The sequence below is a fragment of the Trachymyrmex cornetzi genome, unplaced genomic scaffold (assembly GCF_001594075.2).
Source record: "Trachymyrmex cornetzi isolate Tcor2-1 unplaced genomic scaffold, Tcor1.1 scaffold67, whole genome shotgun sequence".
In the NCBI taxonomy this organism is placed as follows: Eukaryota; Metazoa; Arthropoda; class Insecta; order Hymenoptera; family Formicidae; genus Trachymyrmex; species Trachymyrmex cornetzi.
This window is the reverse complement of record NW_017299992.1, coordinates 2,604,812-2,623,505: the sequence shown is the minus strand read 5'-3', so window position 1 is coordinate 2,623,505 and position 18,694 is coordinate 2,604,812. Positions and strand designations below refer to the sequence as shown.

Sequence of the window (18,694 nt, the reverse complement as noted above, 5' to 3'; positions counted from 1 at the left end):
GTACCCTCCGTATAACGAGGAAAAGGTTACTAAACTTGAATTTCGAAAATTGAATTAAAATTTTATTTATGTTCAGCATTATACCATGTTCGAAATTGTACGACCTTACCTTGTAGTACAATCCGATAGAATCGCACACAGCAATGCACCGAGTTTTATTTGATTGTTTCAGAGTCGCAACGCCAAGCAGGAATAATGAGAACACGAAGGTCTAATAATTTCCGAGCCGATTGTCTCGGAGCAACCGGAAATAGCGTGCACTTCCGCAGGATCGGGCCGCTTAACTTCCTCGTTAGTGATGCCAGATCAGGAGGCACGCCATTATCCTCGTTTTTTTTTTGCCGAAGAATTATAGAAGACGGAAGATCGATCTATCGTGTAAACATCCGAGAAAAACATCCTTTTCCGCACATAGTTCCGTTTCCTTGGTAAATTATTCGATTTCTCACATTCTTTTTTTACTATTTTTTTTCTGCACCCACATATTTTTTTGTTTTTTTTTATTCTCTTGGTGAAAACTCTTCCTCTTGGATTCGCGTGAGAGATTTTTGATTTGACTTGTAAAAAAAGAAATCTCTGAAGGCATCTGGCATCACTGAGGATACGTGACGAACAGAAAATCATCATATCGACATTTCTGCTATCGTGACACGCGTCACGCGCCTCTCATGCCACATTGATTTTTTTTATAAGTAATAAGCATTGGAATTGGGATTTTTTCTTTCTTATTGTCATTTTAGAAGTTCTTTCGATTTGTTATCTAATAACTTTCTTCGAAGACTCGGTATCGTATACGATGCTTCAGAGTTCAGAATTGCTTTTTTAATCCGATCAGTACGCCAGAGATATTTCTGATTATCCCAATAAAAGAGAATGTAATCCGTGTGAAATTCGATCAGCAATCAAAGATAAAGAAACAATCATCCGTGCTGTCTTATCGTGATCCGTGTTATTATCAAAGTTGAACGATGACAATCACCGATGCAAGCTCGACAAAAAGAATGACAAAATACTGTGTAAATCTTCTTAATTCACGCGTGTAAACAGTTATTGAGCAAAAATATTCAAAAACATTAATTTTGTTAAAGATTAATTAATTGGAGTCTCATACAATTAAAATATCTTTGCGACTGCACAATAAACATAAAAGGATTAAGTCTCTGACAGACTTCAGGAATATCGATTTCTAATGTTTTTGTGACAGGTGTAGCTTTAAGAATACCAGCTCGTTAAAATTCTCACTTTATTGCGTATTTATTAGGTCGCGTTCCACAAACAATATTAACATTTTGGTTATCGCTTCTACATGTTACGTAATCATTTCTTGATAATGCGAAGTTTGAATACTGCATCGGACGTTAATGCAAATTACTGAAGTCGATATGAACGCTATCACTTAATCATTTTGACGAGAACTGCGATACCACGCCATCGAAGAGACTTAATTTGACTTTAAACAAAGTATATTATATCGTTGTTATTAACAAATTTAACGAATATTACCGCACGATTTTCGAGTATTTAAAAATCTCGAGCGAGCAAATAAAATCGCAACGACGTTCAGATCACAATCATCTTTCTGTTACAATCGGCGTGTGATTATCGAATTCGATCGATCGGGCATGAGAGGATCAAGCGCGCGATGCAACTTGATAATTAATCTTACTTGATAAGGTCCGTATGAGCATTCAGGAAGCGAGTAACGATCATACGAAATATCAAAGCCAACAAAACGAGAAAAATATGAAAAATAAATATATAAGCCGATCATAAAACATTAATCAGCGTGAATCATGAATATATTGATTCACTTTCATTGGAGATAATAACTGATAAAAATCACTGCTTAATGAACAAATTTGTAAATCAATTAAATTATTAGTAAATTATTAATATAAACTAATTCCCTCGGAATTTTTGCAAATTAAATTGTTTTGATCGGAAACTATTCCATGTTTATTTTTTGAAAAATTTTAAAGCCTGAGACAATTTACGATAACTAATTTCAACTTATTTCAATAATGCGTTAACTTTTTACCGAGAAAAAAATAACTAAATAAATTTCAGATCATTTAATTATTCGCCATCTCGACCGCCCGAATGCTCACTGGACCAATTAGCGCGAGTGATTAAAACCGATCGGCCGAGGTGCGTTCGCGCGCGAATTTTCCTCGACAATTTGCCATAGCAATTATCTAATTAGCTATGCGTGCGGCTTCGCGCTAAATAATGTATGCTACATAACGACTCACTGGGATTTTCATCCTGTAACCTGTCAAATTAAAGCGTTTCATTTGCAAGGCAATCTCGATTCGTTCGCCGCTCACACGATGGCTGTCTAAAAGGAGCTAACAGCTAACTACGAATCGTTATACTCGTATATATATGTATATATATAAATTCACGATGTGCGAATTTTTTCTTCGCGCGTATTCATCAAACGTTATTTAAGCGTTCACCGCGATCGGTCCGGTTAGAATCATATTAGCTGATCACTGTTTTCATCACGATCGTAGAGCGGCGACGCCATACAAGAGAAAAAACGATATAGATTTATAGATATATAGAATTTTCTTCGCAAAAAATTTAATAATTACATTTTAATATTTATATCAACTACTTTCGACTGTACGTAGACCGATAGAATTTAGTTTCCGTTAAAACTTTTCTTCTAATTACTTTACGCCTTAATCTAGCCACAAAAAATAGCGTTGCCTTTATTATACACATATTTTATTTTATACGAGTCTTATGATTTTCACGAAGTATCTGGGTCCAGACGCGTTCACCGTCCGAAACCAGAAAACTCCACAGGCTTCCGGTTAACGGACGAGGCAAGAATATTATTTATGTCGAGGCCTTATTATTATTGTTATTTATTATTATTATTTATCTGTCGCGAATCCAGTCAAGTCGACGTCGCTGTTTCAGCATCTTAATCGCTAATTTATTATCTTATCCTTATTACATGAGTCTAACGTTAAGAAAATCGACATCAATTTTTATATTTGTAATTTTAATAACTTTTCAATTTTTTATTCGTTTAATCTACATTTATATGCTTACGATGTGTGTGTGTGTGTGTGTGTGTGTGTGTGTGTATATGTATATATATATAATTTATCCGATGATAATTAACACAGTCAGAGGCTAACACTATATACAATCACAACCAATTTAAAAATTATTTCAAAGCCTTATCTTAAAATCGTTTTGTAGTAGATCGACCTTATCAATAACTGCAATAATATCATTTCAGTTTCCGATTTAAATGTTGTATCTTAATTTTTATCTTTATATATATATATATATATATATGTATATCTGTGATCTAAGTTCTTACATAGAGCACGAGCTCGCAAAAGCGAACGTCGATTTTATCTCTCATAAATTTTCAAGCGACGTCGATTCGAAAGATCCTCGAAAATGTGTGTGTAAGTATGTATGTGTGTATTTTAAATATATATATATATATACATTTATACACATAAATATATATATACATATATAAATATAAACATATATATATACATATATACATTTACACAAACACATATGCACGCGCAATTTTTTTTTTGTAGTTGGACGCACACTTCGCTGGGATTATCCTAATAAAGACGCAAAAAAGAGCCTGTACTGTTCTCTCCTCTTTTTCTTTCTTTCTTTTTTCGCAGCGGATTCGCATGTAATGTAAACGGGGCAACACGTTTACCTTAGTAATATATGAGGATGCGTGGGCACGCACACACGCGCGCACACACACGCACGCACACGCACACATGCATGACGTGCGGACGAGTCCAGCGGCGAGTCTGAGTCTCGTGCCTCGAAAAAAAGAGAAAAAAAAAGGAACGCACATACAAAAACGCACACGTTTGCAATGAACGAAATTAGAGAACGTTCGTCATGGGAAAGGCGGACTGACCCATGATTTCTTTCGATTGTTTTGCCCGTCATTTCCCCCACCCTCCACCCCTTTTCGTTAGGACGACTTGAGATTTCCCCGGGCATGGGCCCGCTACTCTTAACTCGTCTCTGGACGTAATTATACATATACATATATATCTTTATTTCTATCAACATGTACGTGAAGTATGTATGTGTGTACATATATATCCGTTTTCCGCGATCATTCTGTCGTTTCTAGTTCCTCGGCACTCTCCGATTGTCATTCTGTCTCTTTCTCTCTTTCTTTCTCGCTCGCTCGTGCATAATAGGACTTACTAAAGGATTAAAAATCGTAACGGGTAATCTAGTAAACACTAAGAGAACGATAATATATAACGTTCTTTAAATACATATCTTTCTCTCCTATCTGCGTCTGTGTGCTATGTTTCCTTTAATTATACCATGTAATTACATTATAACGTTCCATTAGGAGTTACACGTATTAATAGAAAGATAAATTCATTAGTGTCGTATTTCCTGTAGTAAAATATATAAACGGTAATGTAACATGAGCGTGTGTGTCCTCCAATACCTTGCCGCAAGAGATATATGTATAGTACATAGTTACGTATCAACCCTGGACCTTAAAGCGCTTAGTGAAAAATCAGGGGCTGTCTCGATCGACTAAAGACGAAAAACAAATTGCTACGAGAGAATAATATTATTAATCGACGATCGGGATCTTGTGAGGGCAAAGGACTCGGCTCCTTCGAAGTTCTGTCTGAATTCGATTCGTGGAATCTGAGAGGAAGGATCAATCGCGCAAATGCAAACATCGTTAAAGTTTATATTGTAAGAGGAACCGATGTATTATTTTACAAATTAGATCCGGATTTGTTCTTTATCACTAATGGATTTTCTTATAACAATCTTACGTAATGTGTTTTAATACATGGCGTTTTTTAAAATTCGTAAAATTCATAAATACTGCTGCGCAATTTTCTCTCGCATTGCAAAATAAATTTTACACATCTCGGTTATTTGATGGTACAACGAAATCAACGAAAAGACCGAAGCCCTTTCATTATGTATCATTTATTTTGAAAATGCATGCAACATTCCCGTTTTGATCCTTCCCCTTGCTCGCAGTTCATCAATTCATCATCACGCGCGCATTAATGTAGATGCATCTTCATTGATGTGTGCATTTACATTGTTCGGTTTTCCGAACATTATGCCGATTAGTGCCTCTTCCGTTCTTACGAAGATAATGATAACAATATGCAGAGCCTGAAGATCGCGGCACGGCCTTTTGGTTATTATGTACTCGATAAAAATTTCCACCCCATACATTTACGCAAAATGTATATATATGTATATATATATCTATATTATTATATATATATATATATACAGTTATATATACATATATATATATGTATATATTAATTTCAATATATCCGAATTTTATATCATTTTCAATTTTCATTTGATTTAACATACGAGTTATTAAAATGCTGCCGACTTGGAAGCAAAAAAAATTCGTTCGACTCACATTTCTCGTATCATTTACCCTGCTTCTTTTTTCCCCTCATGCTAGTATATAAATTTTGATTTAACGCACAATCTATAAACAAATAAGTTTTCACGTTGATAAACTGCAAGTTCGTCGAGATTATTCCCGAGACACATATAAAATGTATGTATTATGTAAATTCGTATATTATTATCTTTACTATTTCAGACGTAATCGACGATCTATACAAGTTGCAATTAACGCTCGTTTATCGCCGAGTAAGCAACGTAATCAACGTTGTAATCAACGTGTCCTTGATAATGGCAACTAATTCCGAGACTTAACATAGACGTAATTAATTATTTCAGTAAGTTGGCACCTGTTCCGGCCATCCGCGTGAATTTTTCTTTCGCAATTAGGCGCATGTTTAAACCTACATAAATACAATGATTAATAACGAAACGCACTTCCGATATACAAGATTCCCTACTCTAAATCTCCAATTCGCAAGGCGAAGGCGCATGCGCGCGATAGACAAATAATTGTTTTTTCCCGCTCATTTTCTTCAATGGTTACACACATAAATCACATATAAAAGAAAACAAGGTGATAATCAACAAAATTTAAACGACATATTGATGCTAAAAATATACGCTAGTTCCGATTTTGTAATTTCGATCACCATCAGCCTTGCTTCTCACTACCACCACGCTTCTGGATATTTCGGCGGGCTGTCAGTTGCGAATTGTAGCTGTAGTTCTATCACATTAAGGTCCAGTTCCGTAACTCACTCAACTTATCCCTCATCTCTTTCCAATTCTAGAATCGGAAAGAGATGAGAAATAAATTAAATCTCGGTTAAGAGTTAACAGAGCGAATTGTGGAACTGAGTCCGAGAGACTTATTTCTGTAACTCTTAACGACTGTAACGCTACAGTTACAGTCGTGAACGAGTTACAAAATTGGCTCTCAAGTGCCCTCCGATCGCTACGTATTTATTTCTGTGATATTTTCTTTTAAAGCAATACACTGATATTTTGACGCCAAAATAACGCGGGTGAAGCATAAAAATCATTTACAAGATGTTATTAAATCGAAATTCTGAAACAAGTCACCGTACAAATCGATATTTGTTACACATAAAATAAACGTTAATTCGAAAGAAAAGCATAGCCTATTAAAAAGAAGGGAAAGCCTGTATTCGTTGAATTCCTTGTTCGGAGTTCGTTCGCGTCGCCATTTAAGTAAAAATGGTGGAAAGCGACGAGGAGGAAAGCGGAATGAGATCGCTGTCTTTTATAGATAACGGAAGGCTTAATTCCGCCGACGCGACGCGGTCGATTCATTTCTGGCTCATCTCTGGTAGATTAATTTGTCGATCGATGAGCGCCGCGAGTGTGGCTTGGATGCGACGACGTGAAGGGGGAGACACGGAGAGTACGACGTTCGACCTCCACTTAAGAGTATTATTAAAGCTCGATTGTAGATGGAATTTTTGCACGACGCGAAGCTGAGTCGGCATGAAGATATTTTTCAGCGTGAAGAACGCCGAACCGTTAAGTTAATATAACGAATATTCTCTGTTCATCGAAATTAAGATGCGATAAAAAGATTAAAGAATAGGTCGCGATAGGTTTCGATAATCATGTTCACGTAAATTAGAATACGGTTAGATCTATGTCTCTCATCTTTCCAAATTATTATACCTCGAACATGTACAATATCTGACTATATATAACACACAACATTTCTATACTATATATATATATATATCCGTTAATGTTTCTTATTTTACATTGCACAATATCCTACATGTAGGATTTCGTCAAGATTTTAGAATTGAACCGAGTGAGAATCCGCCACGCGGCGTGTCGAATAGATCCAAACGGCGATTTTGCAAACGTCCAATCGACGGATAATTAAGCTCCGTTTATGCTGGAAGGATGCTGCTTCCGGAAGCTCGCATTTGCGGAAATACATTCGGGGCGAAATACATGCGAGGCGGTGCGAAATAAGTCGCGGTCGCGCGATTGAGCGTGACGCTCGAGATATACGCGAGATATACGCGAGATATACGCGAGAGGTGCCTGGGAAGAGGGAGAAGGGACAGTGGTGGTAGTAGAGCGATAGGCGATAGGCCGGCAATAGAGGCACTCCGGCCGCGCCGGCGGCTGGATCTCCTTAGCATTAACACGCGATATACCTGAAAAACCAGTTTGCGGACTTTTTATTAGGCCTTTACTTTCGCTCGCTGAACTGAAAGTAAGAGTGAGCGAGCGAGCGAGCGAGGCAAACGAGGCCTGTTAGCGAGCGAGCTAACTAACGGGGTCACCAGTCGATACGGATACGCACGTAAACGGAGACACGCACATACACACAACACAACACACACACGCGCGCGAACGTGCACGAGGCACGAAGAAAGAGATGAGGAAAAGAGGAGAAGATAGAAAAGTATGCGCATGTATATCTGATGCATATATATATACGTGCATCCCCTTACACGCATGTAAGACCCCGGAGCGCCACGTCGTCGCTGCCTCCGCGTATGTATAACGCGCGTATACACGCGCGGATGCACGCGCGCGGTACTAAATGTTTACGATGCTAGTAAAGAAAATGCGGGCCCACAGTCGCCGCTATGAGAGAAAGAGAGAGAGACCGGGTTTGTTACGTCGTGCCGATCAGCCGTGATTCGTGACATTACCTCCCTTTGTTCGACACGAGTCGCGTTCCGTTCAAATCAACATACACAGAGGAATAGGTAGTTTTATGCTCCCTCGTCTTCGTCCTCACTTCTATCTCATCCTCTTTTTCTTTCGCTCGGTCTCTGCCCGTGCCCGTCCTATCTCCAATCATCGCCCTTTTACTTCTTTTTCTCGAACGTTTGCGCGCCGCCGCGAGTTTCAGGCTACAGAAACGTGTGCCACCTTCTAAACGAATGTTCGGGACCCGTGATTATTTTTACTGCGCGCGGGATGTCGCCGACAACCGCAGTTTCTCTCAACGATAATATGCGAGTAAATAAAGTGATAAAAATACAAAAAAAATGAACGTGATAGATGTAGTAGTTTTCAGATGGAATGGACCAATATCTTCGCTCGGCGCGTACGAGAATGTGAGACGGAATTTCGGGCGAGCTACGGCGCGATTTGTCGAAACGATGTGGCATTGGATATACTGAAACGTATCACGGTACTTTGACATGCTCTCGAAATTACCCTCTATTCTCGGACTGCTTTGCAAACATTTCGAAAAATATTTTCTGAATAACTCTCCTCCGCGCTCATCCTCGATACATCTCGCCGTAACTCGAATTATTATACTGCAAGATTTTTCTTCGCGTTACGCGGGGTTCATATCCATCCGGCTCTCACGGGGAGACAGATCTAATCATCCCCCATTAAAAAGCGATTGCAGCCATAATTTCCTTTTTAGCGCCGTGTCTCAGCGCTCATGTGGTATTTATCGCCTAAGAAAAGCCACGGTCGATCAGACACGTCCGGTGTACATGGATATGTAAATGTACATCCCTGCGAGTACATGTGTACGTGTGTGTGTATGTGTGTGTGTGTGTTTGTATCGTATGCTCGCTCGAGTTCTCGCAGAAATGAAAGAAACGCGGCTCGGAAGCGTTTCCCTTTCGATTCGTACTCATTTCCCTTCTCGTTCTCCCGGCCGTGCCGCCCCGCTAACATCATCTTCCCGAATTAAATCTTATCACGTTATACACAGTATCTAAATGAAATGTGTTCACAGCCACACATTAATTATTTATACATAAATTTATACATATATATCTGTATATATTTAAATATATTTATATTTATATATATTTATATATTTTTCCGTAGTTCGCAACGTGTTTCCTCCCTCACCGAAAACAGCCCTTTTCCATCTCTTACGTATCTCTTGTCTCTCCCTGCCCATGCTGTCCGGCACGCGATCAGCTTTGCGAGAGAAAAATCAGGCGGGAGGAGACAAAGGAAAGATGAAAACAGAGGGATCGTGCCTCGCTCGAGCCGTCTGGTCATTCGAACACTCTCTCCTCTCCTCCCTGTTTGTCCGCAAGGTCCATCGTGGAATATTCCGCCTCGCGTCCATCTTCGGTTCTTCTCTCTTCGTTTTCCGCTTCCTCCTTAACATGGCCTCGTCCAGAATTCGCTGTACGCAACGTCGACGTCCGTTTCATCGACAAACGCTCGTTCCGGGACGATGTCGATATCTATTCTCCGAAATATTCGTATTTAGTCAATAAAAGCGGCGCTCGTTCCACTAATCTAAGACCATCTTGCCCTTTTACTACGGTTATGTTTGTCTTTTTTTTTTATAACTCATCGGAGAAACGTTTCTTTTTTCCGTCGTATCTTTTTCTAGTCTTCCCCGATCTCTTTTTATATTTTTATTTTTAGGCACAACACATCGTTTCTGGAGTCTTTATATAGTCTCTTTTGGTTGTTTTACACCGCAACTGTAGCCGGTACCAGCGTTCGGTCCTAACTTTGCTGCAACGACCGCCACCGAAATACGTTTACGAATGCTTAGAAAGAGCAGCACTCGCGACGGAAGGCCGAAAACACACGCTAAGAATGCTTGGTGTCTCATACTTGCCTATCGTTTCTCACATCATCGACGATATTATACGTTCGGCGTCCGAATACGCCGTCTTTCGATCCACGATTCTCTATTGTTACTGCATTTTCAGATGATCATCCTCGATGCCGAAGAGATGACTTCTTTCGTATGCACCCAAGCTCGCATCACCCCGACGAACGTCAACTAAGGAGCTTAGATTCTTTGACGTCGGACACGGAACGATCAATATCTGCCTCCACATTTTTGGACACTTCGCAAGGACCACAAGCGCAACAAAAGTCTCCAGGATCTTCGAAAGGACAGTAGAGGCCGTAAAAGCAGAGGTAACAGAAATCACACTCTCTCAATTGATATCTTTGATACCAACGATTGTAAGAATCGACGTGACTGATTGTAAGTCGGTTAAAGCAGCAACAATCAGTGATCGTGGTGGTGGTGGTGGTGGTGGTGGTGGTAGTAGTGATGGTGGTGGTGTCGGTGGTAGCGGTGGCGACGTCTACGGATACGACGTTATCGCCGATATCGTCGCATCACGAGGAGCACGCCATCCAGTTGCAGGTGCACGTGTAGCATGCCGTCGTGGGTATCACGGGCGCGTAGTAATAACCGTTGGCGTAGACGTAGGTAGCAGGCGGACCTTGCGGCGCCTGCTGATGACTCGTCAACCGCTGCTGCTGCTCCTGGCAGAGCACCTGGTAGGCAAGATTCTGAATCAATGCGAGGGTTTGCCGTCGTTCGTGGCCCATCAGGCACACGGTAGACTCCTCGACAACGCTATGCAGCAGCATCAGGTACTGATACTTGAGGGCCTCCTCCTCGGGCCCGACAAAGTGATTCCACAAGTAGTTTTCAAGTTTGGAGCGCTGTTGTCCTATGTCCGGAAAATCAATGAAGAATCTCGAACACATATATCGTTCGAGCGTCTTGATGTAATCCGGCTGAGACGCTTTGTACATCTTCACCAATAGGTTGCAATATTTGAGTAGGCCGCCGCCGCGTATCTCTTCAGGATGCCTCGTCGAGATGAGCTTCTTGTGCAGATGATAGAGCGCTTCTTGAAAATCACCGTAGACGGACTCGCCAACCACGGTCGGGTAGAAGTTCTCGGCGATTGGTAGCTTGCTGCACTCGTAGAACAGCAGCAAGGAATCGAGAACGATTTGAAAGGAGTCAACGGAGAATTCAAATTGCCGTCTCATCGAGTCGACGAACTTGAGCTCGACATTTCGATGGCCCCGGGAATTGCCGAGGGAGATCAGGGACCACCGATCGCCGTCGTTGTTCACTTTCACCATCTTGCTTACGTAAGCCTCCTTCAGACTGCAGGTGGTGATGCGTTTGCGGCTCACGCCTTCCGGCAGCAGGTCAAACAGGGAGCCGAGCACTGCGGCCTTGACCTTGTCGTAATTACGGCCGCTGGACAGCTCGACCGCGAAGATAAGGTCCAGGTCGTTGTACGGCTGGGACTCGGTGGCCAGCACGTGGGAAGCGGCTCCTCCGTTCAGCCGGATATCGCGTACCCTCATGCCGGCACCCCCGTTGCTCGGATCGGTTTCTAGCTTGCTGCGCACCACCGTCACGAGATCCCTCAATCGGACCTCCAACGTGGGGAAGTTCCCTCGGCCGTGAATGCTGACGACTTCGTTCATCACGTCGTTCAGGCGGCGGACCTGCTCGAAACTCAGCACCGCCAACCTCTGCTGAGGATCCGGACAATCGGTAGCATTGCTGTTATTATTGTTGTTATTATTGTTATTGTTGTTGTGGTTATTGTTATTGTGGGTATTGTTGTTATTGTTCGTATTGTTATTGTTGGTCTCGTTGTTAAGATCTCCATTGCCGATGCCGTTGGTCTTACTGCCGTTCACCTGACAGAGCGACTCCATCATAGCGACCCGACGCTGGCGTTCCTCGCCGATCTCCAGAGAGCCACACTGCAACAAATACAAAAGACGAGATTTTTACGTGACTCTCTTGCAAGCGATATAGAATTACGTAAACGAATATTGTAAATGTTATGATTTTATTTGATTAATTATAGATCTTTCGATAAGAGAAAATAAAATCGAAACTTTCTATTTTTCGTTGTAAAGGATTTTACGAAATATTTGTAAAGAGACAACAAACACAAAAGTTCTTATACGATTTCTAAATAAAACTTTTTAACAATTTTTCTAAGATTTTTTAAGCAGATTGTTATTTTCATAAAATTATTTTTAAACGATTTATTATCATATTATTCGCATAATATATAATGACAATTAATAAATTAAACGCGCGCGATTTTCTTTCTAAACTATATAGATCTCCTATAAAAAAAATGTGCGTATGCATATGCAGATAAGATATGCAAATATGTTACTACATTAATACGGAAAATTGTATCTTTCTGATAAATGTAGAACCGCAATAATAAAGGTCTTTGTATGCTAATGCTTTCAAAACTCGCGTGACGTTGTACAATGTCACACTCTGACCCACAAGACTAAAGGTCGGTAAAGGTGAAAAAAGAAAAAAAAAAAAGGTTTCTAACATCTCTCCCGCGTGCATCGCGCGAATTTCCGACGAGTGCATCATCGAGCGCGCCCTTCGGCGAGTATCTATGTCATGGTGCATAAAGTGTATGGGTACACGGCGAGAAAATGCCACGAGGTTACGTCCGGGTGTGCGACGTACGCGAGCAAGTCAACCAACGCGTATATAAAGCCCTCGGCTATTGGCTTTCGTACGCGGGTGCCGTTCAGAAAAGCGCAACAAGTCGATGCGATATTCCAGAATAATGCGATATCCTTTTGACTGTTGAAATTTCAATTACGTAATACTGGAGCACGCGCTTCCTTATATCAAAAGCGCGAATATACGTAGCGTGAATATACGTATCTAATCGGCAATCTACCGAGATATAGTTTAGGAATTAATCTTTCGGCGTGAGATCAAAGCCGATTTTTTCTCTCGACAAAAATGCCGATGAAAAAGCCAGTAACAAGGAATGACGTCATTCGTAATGAATTTTTCTAGTTCGTGTCCGGCATTTAAGTTCAGGTTGCCGTGCAAAGCTTTACGCGGCGCCAACCTGTCGCCAGAAATCAGCCTATTGGTTATTATCAGACTTGCTTGTTTGTGTTTCGCATGTGTTTCTGCGATAATAGGTGTATCTCTTTGAAAGCAATTATGTCACGAACCAGATTCGTAGTAAGACGTCACGAAAGATATGTGATCGGAAATTCAGTCTGTAATCTCAAACAGCGTTTGAAAACGTAGCGTAAAGTTTAGATACACTAAATAATCATTCGAATTCGATAAGTATCGAATGTTAACCTTCCGCAGCTGACGGTGGATCGGACCCACTCAATTATAAGTTTCTTTGTCAAAAAGAATGTCAAACAATTCAATTTTCTTTATGTTACACATCTGCAAATTATTCTTACTAAAATACAATATTTAGTATTACTAAAACAAAATAATATTTGCTACTCTAATTCTAGTTTCTTGAAATTAACTAATGTCTTTTAATTAATATAAATAAAATGGATTTTACAGAGCTGATGTCAATAACTGTGTTACACACTTTGACGTCAGCTCCGGAAGGTTAATAGATTGTGAAAAAAAAGATGACCCTCAACTTTATTAGAAATATCTATCTCGAATCGCAGCTGATCGATGATCAGCGAATGAAAGGAGTCAACGGAGACGAAAGGAAGCGCTGCGAGAGTTCTAGAACGTCCTATATTATATTGAGAAAGCTGGCGTCGATTTAACGAAGGTCATATCTCGGGATGAACTGAAAAGTCCGAACTAAACTTTGGTCTCGTATTAAACAATTAAACTGTTAAAATTAGTCCTGATTGAATGTCACAGGCGGGAATTGATTGGCTAAAGTAACGATGATTAAATGTACTTCCGACGTGCTATTTCCGTATCATTTGCGAAGAATTAATCGGCAACTGCCAATAAACGAGCGTCATTTTGCGGATATATAAAAAAATGTCAATATATATTCTCAAACTACAGTCTCCTTTATTCCTCACGACTGACAACATTTCGAAATAACAAGCGATCTATCATCTCTGTCAGATACTACGCACAATCAAGATTATGGATATGCCTTTGACGCGCATAAAGTAAATCGCTATTACTTATTAATTGACAGGAGGAAAAACGGGCGTTTTCGAAACATATCTGTCATCGTAATATTTTCGTCGTGTCTATTCATCGATACAAAAAAAATGTTCTGAGGAGCAGCCAGCATTTTTCATAATGCCATGTCATTAGTCTTAAATTAAAATATTTACATCATGTTTATGAAAATTTTGTATCACAATCTGCACGGAAAGAATAATTTTGTTAAAGTATCTAAAAATTTAGGCAGATCTGAAAATAATTTTGTTGGACATAAAAATTATTTTGTAGGACGCTCAAGTACAATGAACATTACTGTAAAAAGTTTTGACATTCTAGCAATCAGCTGAGCGTCCTACATAATTATTTTGGTGATTTAACGAAATTATTTTCAAATCTGTAGCTAAATTTCTAGATACTCTTTAGCCAAATTGTTCTTTCTGTGTATAGAGACGAATATTGATAATAGATCAAGCTTCTTGCTCATTAATTTAAAATGCCGTTGTTTTACATATCATACTTTTAAACGAGCTCATTACGCTGACAGTTTAGAAGTCCTAATTCGTCTGGAGATAATTTCAATGAGACAAATTCACACGTTTGTCAGATATGAGTTATAAGCAAAAGGGTTACTCACATAAGTCGTCGTATTCTCGAACGCTATTATTATTTGATTATTCCCGTATGACCCGCGAAAAGAAAACGAGCAAGCGAATCTTCAACCGGCACGCAGCTTCTTTCCAAACTTTAACATAATAACATGAATAATAAAGAGAAAGCACCACCTTAGCGATTTGGAACGTACACCGGACGTGCTATCGCCACCGCATAGTATTCCCTTAATGTTGGTACACGATAACGTAAAAATAGATAACTTTGTAAAAGAAGTCTCTCACATAACTGTGACAAATCACTTTTCCAGCACTTCACATCCGGGAAATAGACATCCAAAACTATTTATTATACTACGAAGCGAGTTCAATGAGCGGTGCGCCTTCCTCAGATCGACGCTCTTCAGCGGGCTGCGTAATACGCAATAATGATGAAGAAACGATGGTACCCACGGATCCACAGGTGCGACGCAAACAAACGGCCTTTCCCAGAAGGCCGCGGAAGGACGAGTAAACGCAGGAGCGCGTCGAGAATCACCAGGTAAGATGCAACAAAGAGACGCGGGGTATATCTACCTAAAAAAAAAAGAGTATACGTCGGACTAAACAGGTAGTATAACGTTGGACTGGTTGCGTCGTTCGAAGAGACCCGCAGCTGATGAGGGATACCAGCGAACTGAGGCTTGCGCGAGTGAAAGGCGGAGGAGCGGCTAGACTGGTGGTGGCACAGCAGCGGCAGCAACGGCAGCAACAGCAACCGCAACCGCACCATCAGCAGCAGCAGCAGCAGCATCAGCAACAGCAGCAGCAACAGCAGCAGCAGCAGCAGCAGCAATACTTGGGGGATGTAGGAGGGCAAGCCAGTACGAAGCCCTCTACTATCGCTACTACTGATGCCACCACCGCTACCACCACCACCATCGTCGCCCGCTACCATTAGTAGACGTAATCCTGGACCATAGACGTAGATCGTATGTGCGCATCCTCGATCACTTCGCGTCTCAGTCTTTCTTATTCCTCTCTGCTCCGCCTATTGCGCGCGCGCGCAAGGTAGTGAATGCTCCAATGCTTTCTATGACGTCACACGAAAGACTGTGGGGGCGGCTCTGAATGAAGAGCGTAGTTCGTGAGGGTAGGTTCGATTTGGCTCTCTCTTCCCCTCTCCCTCACTCTTTCTCTTGAATATGGGGTGTCCCAGAGGTATCGAGCGTGCCGGTAGTTAGAAATTTATGGCTGGGGAATTGTGTGGAATACTAGGATCAGAATCAGTACGACGAACTGAACCTTAAGGTGGTGAAACATAACAGAATCTTTTTCTTTTATTCGACTAACGAATATTTATTTTGCGGTTAAATTTAAATCGATTTCGTCTTGCAAAAACGCGTAAATCTTCGTTGAATCCCCCTGGGATTGTAAAAAAGACTTACGTCCTATACCTACGCGATAAATTGAAATACCGAGAAACTTCTGCAGAATTAAATCGCCGCTCGGCTTTTCATATGAAATATGTATGACGGAATGTGAAGCAATATGTTGATATCAACTTATTTCGACTCCAACGCGCCTGGAACATCTTTTCCGGAACGTGCTATTTGTCTAAATTAAAAAGTAAACCATTTTTCTGCAGAATATCAGAGAAATATTTTTCTCACAGTGACTTGCGAACTCTCTAACAACGTGTTTTGCGCTGGAAAATTATCCGAAAATGAGAAAGAATCGTTTCTTTCTGACATTTCTCTCGATATATCATTAGATTCACGAAATGACTTTCCACGAAACAGTTAAGTTTCGTATTAGATACCAGTGGAAACGAAGTAGGAACGCAATTGTTCATTTCAGCAGCAAATGAAAGTACATCAGCGGATTGAATTGCTCTGCGACTCGGAAAGAAGTTGGCGGAGCTCTCTTGGTCGCCAAGCGTCAGAAAGTCGGGAACACCCGGTGTACACCCGGTGTACGAACGGGAGGTTACGGCGTCACGGAGATAGATATATATATATTTTATACGTATACATGTATTTCTGAACGCCTACACGCTTCGGCGTCGGGGAGATGGCCTGGACCAACGAGGCGGCGACTCGCCAAGTACTATCGATTTTGTCCGACACCCGCAGTCGTCAACCCACGTCAAAATCGGTCGGGGTGTCGCGTTTACATTACGCACTCGCGTTATTTCGCGTCGCGTAACAAGAGTATGCCCTGCCCCGGTCTCCCCCGCACCCCTAATCCACCCCGGACGATTTTATCGCGAGCAAGGGAAATTCCCTGCTATTATTTATCGTCGGATTCCAGATACCGGCGTTCGAAACGAAGGTTCCACGCCGTTCCGTTCTGCGCAGACTCGGTGACATTATAAACGTCGCGCCACGACGAAACTCTTTCCCTTTTTCCTTCCCTTTTCTTCCCTTTTCTTTTTCCTCGCTGTTATAGAATAACCGCCGGTGCGAAATTGTCGCTTCGTCGAGACTGTGGCGCGTCGACGTAGACTTCGCGCGTCTTATTTACTCTCCGGCGTAAAAGACAAAAAAAAACCCGATTGTTTGCGATAATGTTGAAACGTTCTTTTTTTAACAAACAAAGGAAATTACATCGTATCAAATACTTTTATCTCCAGTAAACTAGCCAAGTTTCTTGTTATGCGAAATTCTCAACGTTTATCAATTGATGTATATTGCGCACCTTTCGAAAGTATAATAGTAGTAAGTTATAACTTTTCGCAGAATGTATTCTCCTCTCTCTACATGAAACAGTTTATTTAATATTATTCACAAATAAAGCGAAAATACATTCTTGACTGAAGGATTAAATTCGAATTAACCCTATATCGCTCGTGTAATTCTTTAAAATGTAATAACTCACGTATTTCTGACATTCCAACATTATATCTCCATTTTTATTGTTGATGATTTAGAATTAAATAAAGCTTGATAATATTCTACAAATTTTCTTTAGAGGAAGATAAATGCATAATTTTTTGTAATTGTGAAACAACTTGCGCTAAATATAATAACGTATATATAAATAGCATTTAGCGAATTTATAAGTCTGAATACCTCACCAACAACGATTAAGAACGTACCAACTGCAACAGCTATGAAATTACTCAATCGTACGTGAAAATATTCCGCTTGATGGCTCGCAAATTTCAGGATCGCGACGGTATTATTACGTTATAATACCGTACAAATCCTCGTTGAATTGTACGATACGAGAGGTAGAAAAACGGCAATGCGGTGAAACGACACTTTGCAGCGCGAAGCGGAACAAACTGCGAAACTTCAAATTCACGTTTAATCACGCTACAAAGGTCAGCCGTTGACAAATTACCTACATGAAGAGATTGGAAAGTGACGGATGCGAAGATTACTGCGGCCAATCAGACAGCATCGACGCGCGATGGCGGCACGGAATCAAAATAGTCGCTCGCAAATTGCGTCCCGCTGCTAACGTCGGCATACCTCGCCGGACGACGCGACGCGCGACGCGCGACGTGCCGCGCTGGCAAAATGAACTCTCGGCTGGGGGACTCCCCGGACCTCCTCGCGGCCTCGCGGCCTCGCGCCTCGCTGCTCGCGAAGCCAAGTAATCGCAACGCGCGACGTGAAAACGCGGAAAGAGACGTGCTCCGTGTACCGCGCATCCGGAAACGCGTGCCTGCGCGACGACGTACACATACGTTTGTAACTCGCCGTTGAAATGCCGAGTTGCGCGGGGTCAACGAATTAGCGCGGCGAGATATCTCCTGTACGATTGCATCTTTACAAGCTGTAATGCGGGATTACAGATCCCATCGCGCGCCTCAGAAATCTGTCTTTTACATCAGCATTAAACGTGTGGGAATTCGAAATCTTATCTTAATCGACATGGGGAAAATATTGCAAAAATTATTTTATCACAAATTACAAAAGATATATTTCCTTTTGTAATATTCTTTTATTCTTTTACAATATTTATGATACAAATT

General features: G+C 40.9%; 1 protein-coding gene across 4 annotated transcripts in view; it reads right to left on the bottom strand.

Annotated features, from left to right (window-relative positions):
* Positions 1–8,149: 8,149 nt before the first annotated feature.
* Positions 8,150–18,694, bottom strand: part of LOC108767333 (protein FAM46C) — a 129,904-nt gene continuing 119,359 nt past the window's right edge. For 3 of the 4 annotated variants that reach the window (XM_018517136.1, XM_018517137.1, XM_018517138.1), the window contains exon 2: positions 8,150–11,934. In XM_018517136.1, the coding sequence (XP_018372638.1) occupies positions 10,531–11,934 (1,404 nt within the window). In that variant the 3' untranslated portion in view covers positions 8,150–10,530. Of the gene's footprint in view, positions 11,935–14,756; positions 14,821–18,694 lie in introns of those variants that run through there. The other variant, XM_018517139.1, reaches the window with a different exon arrangement.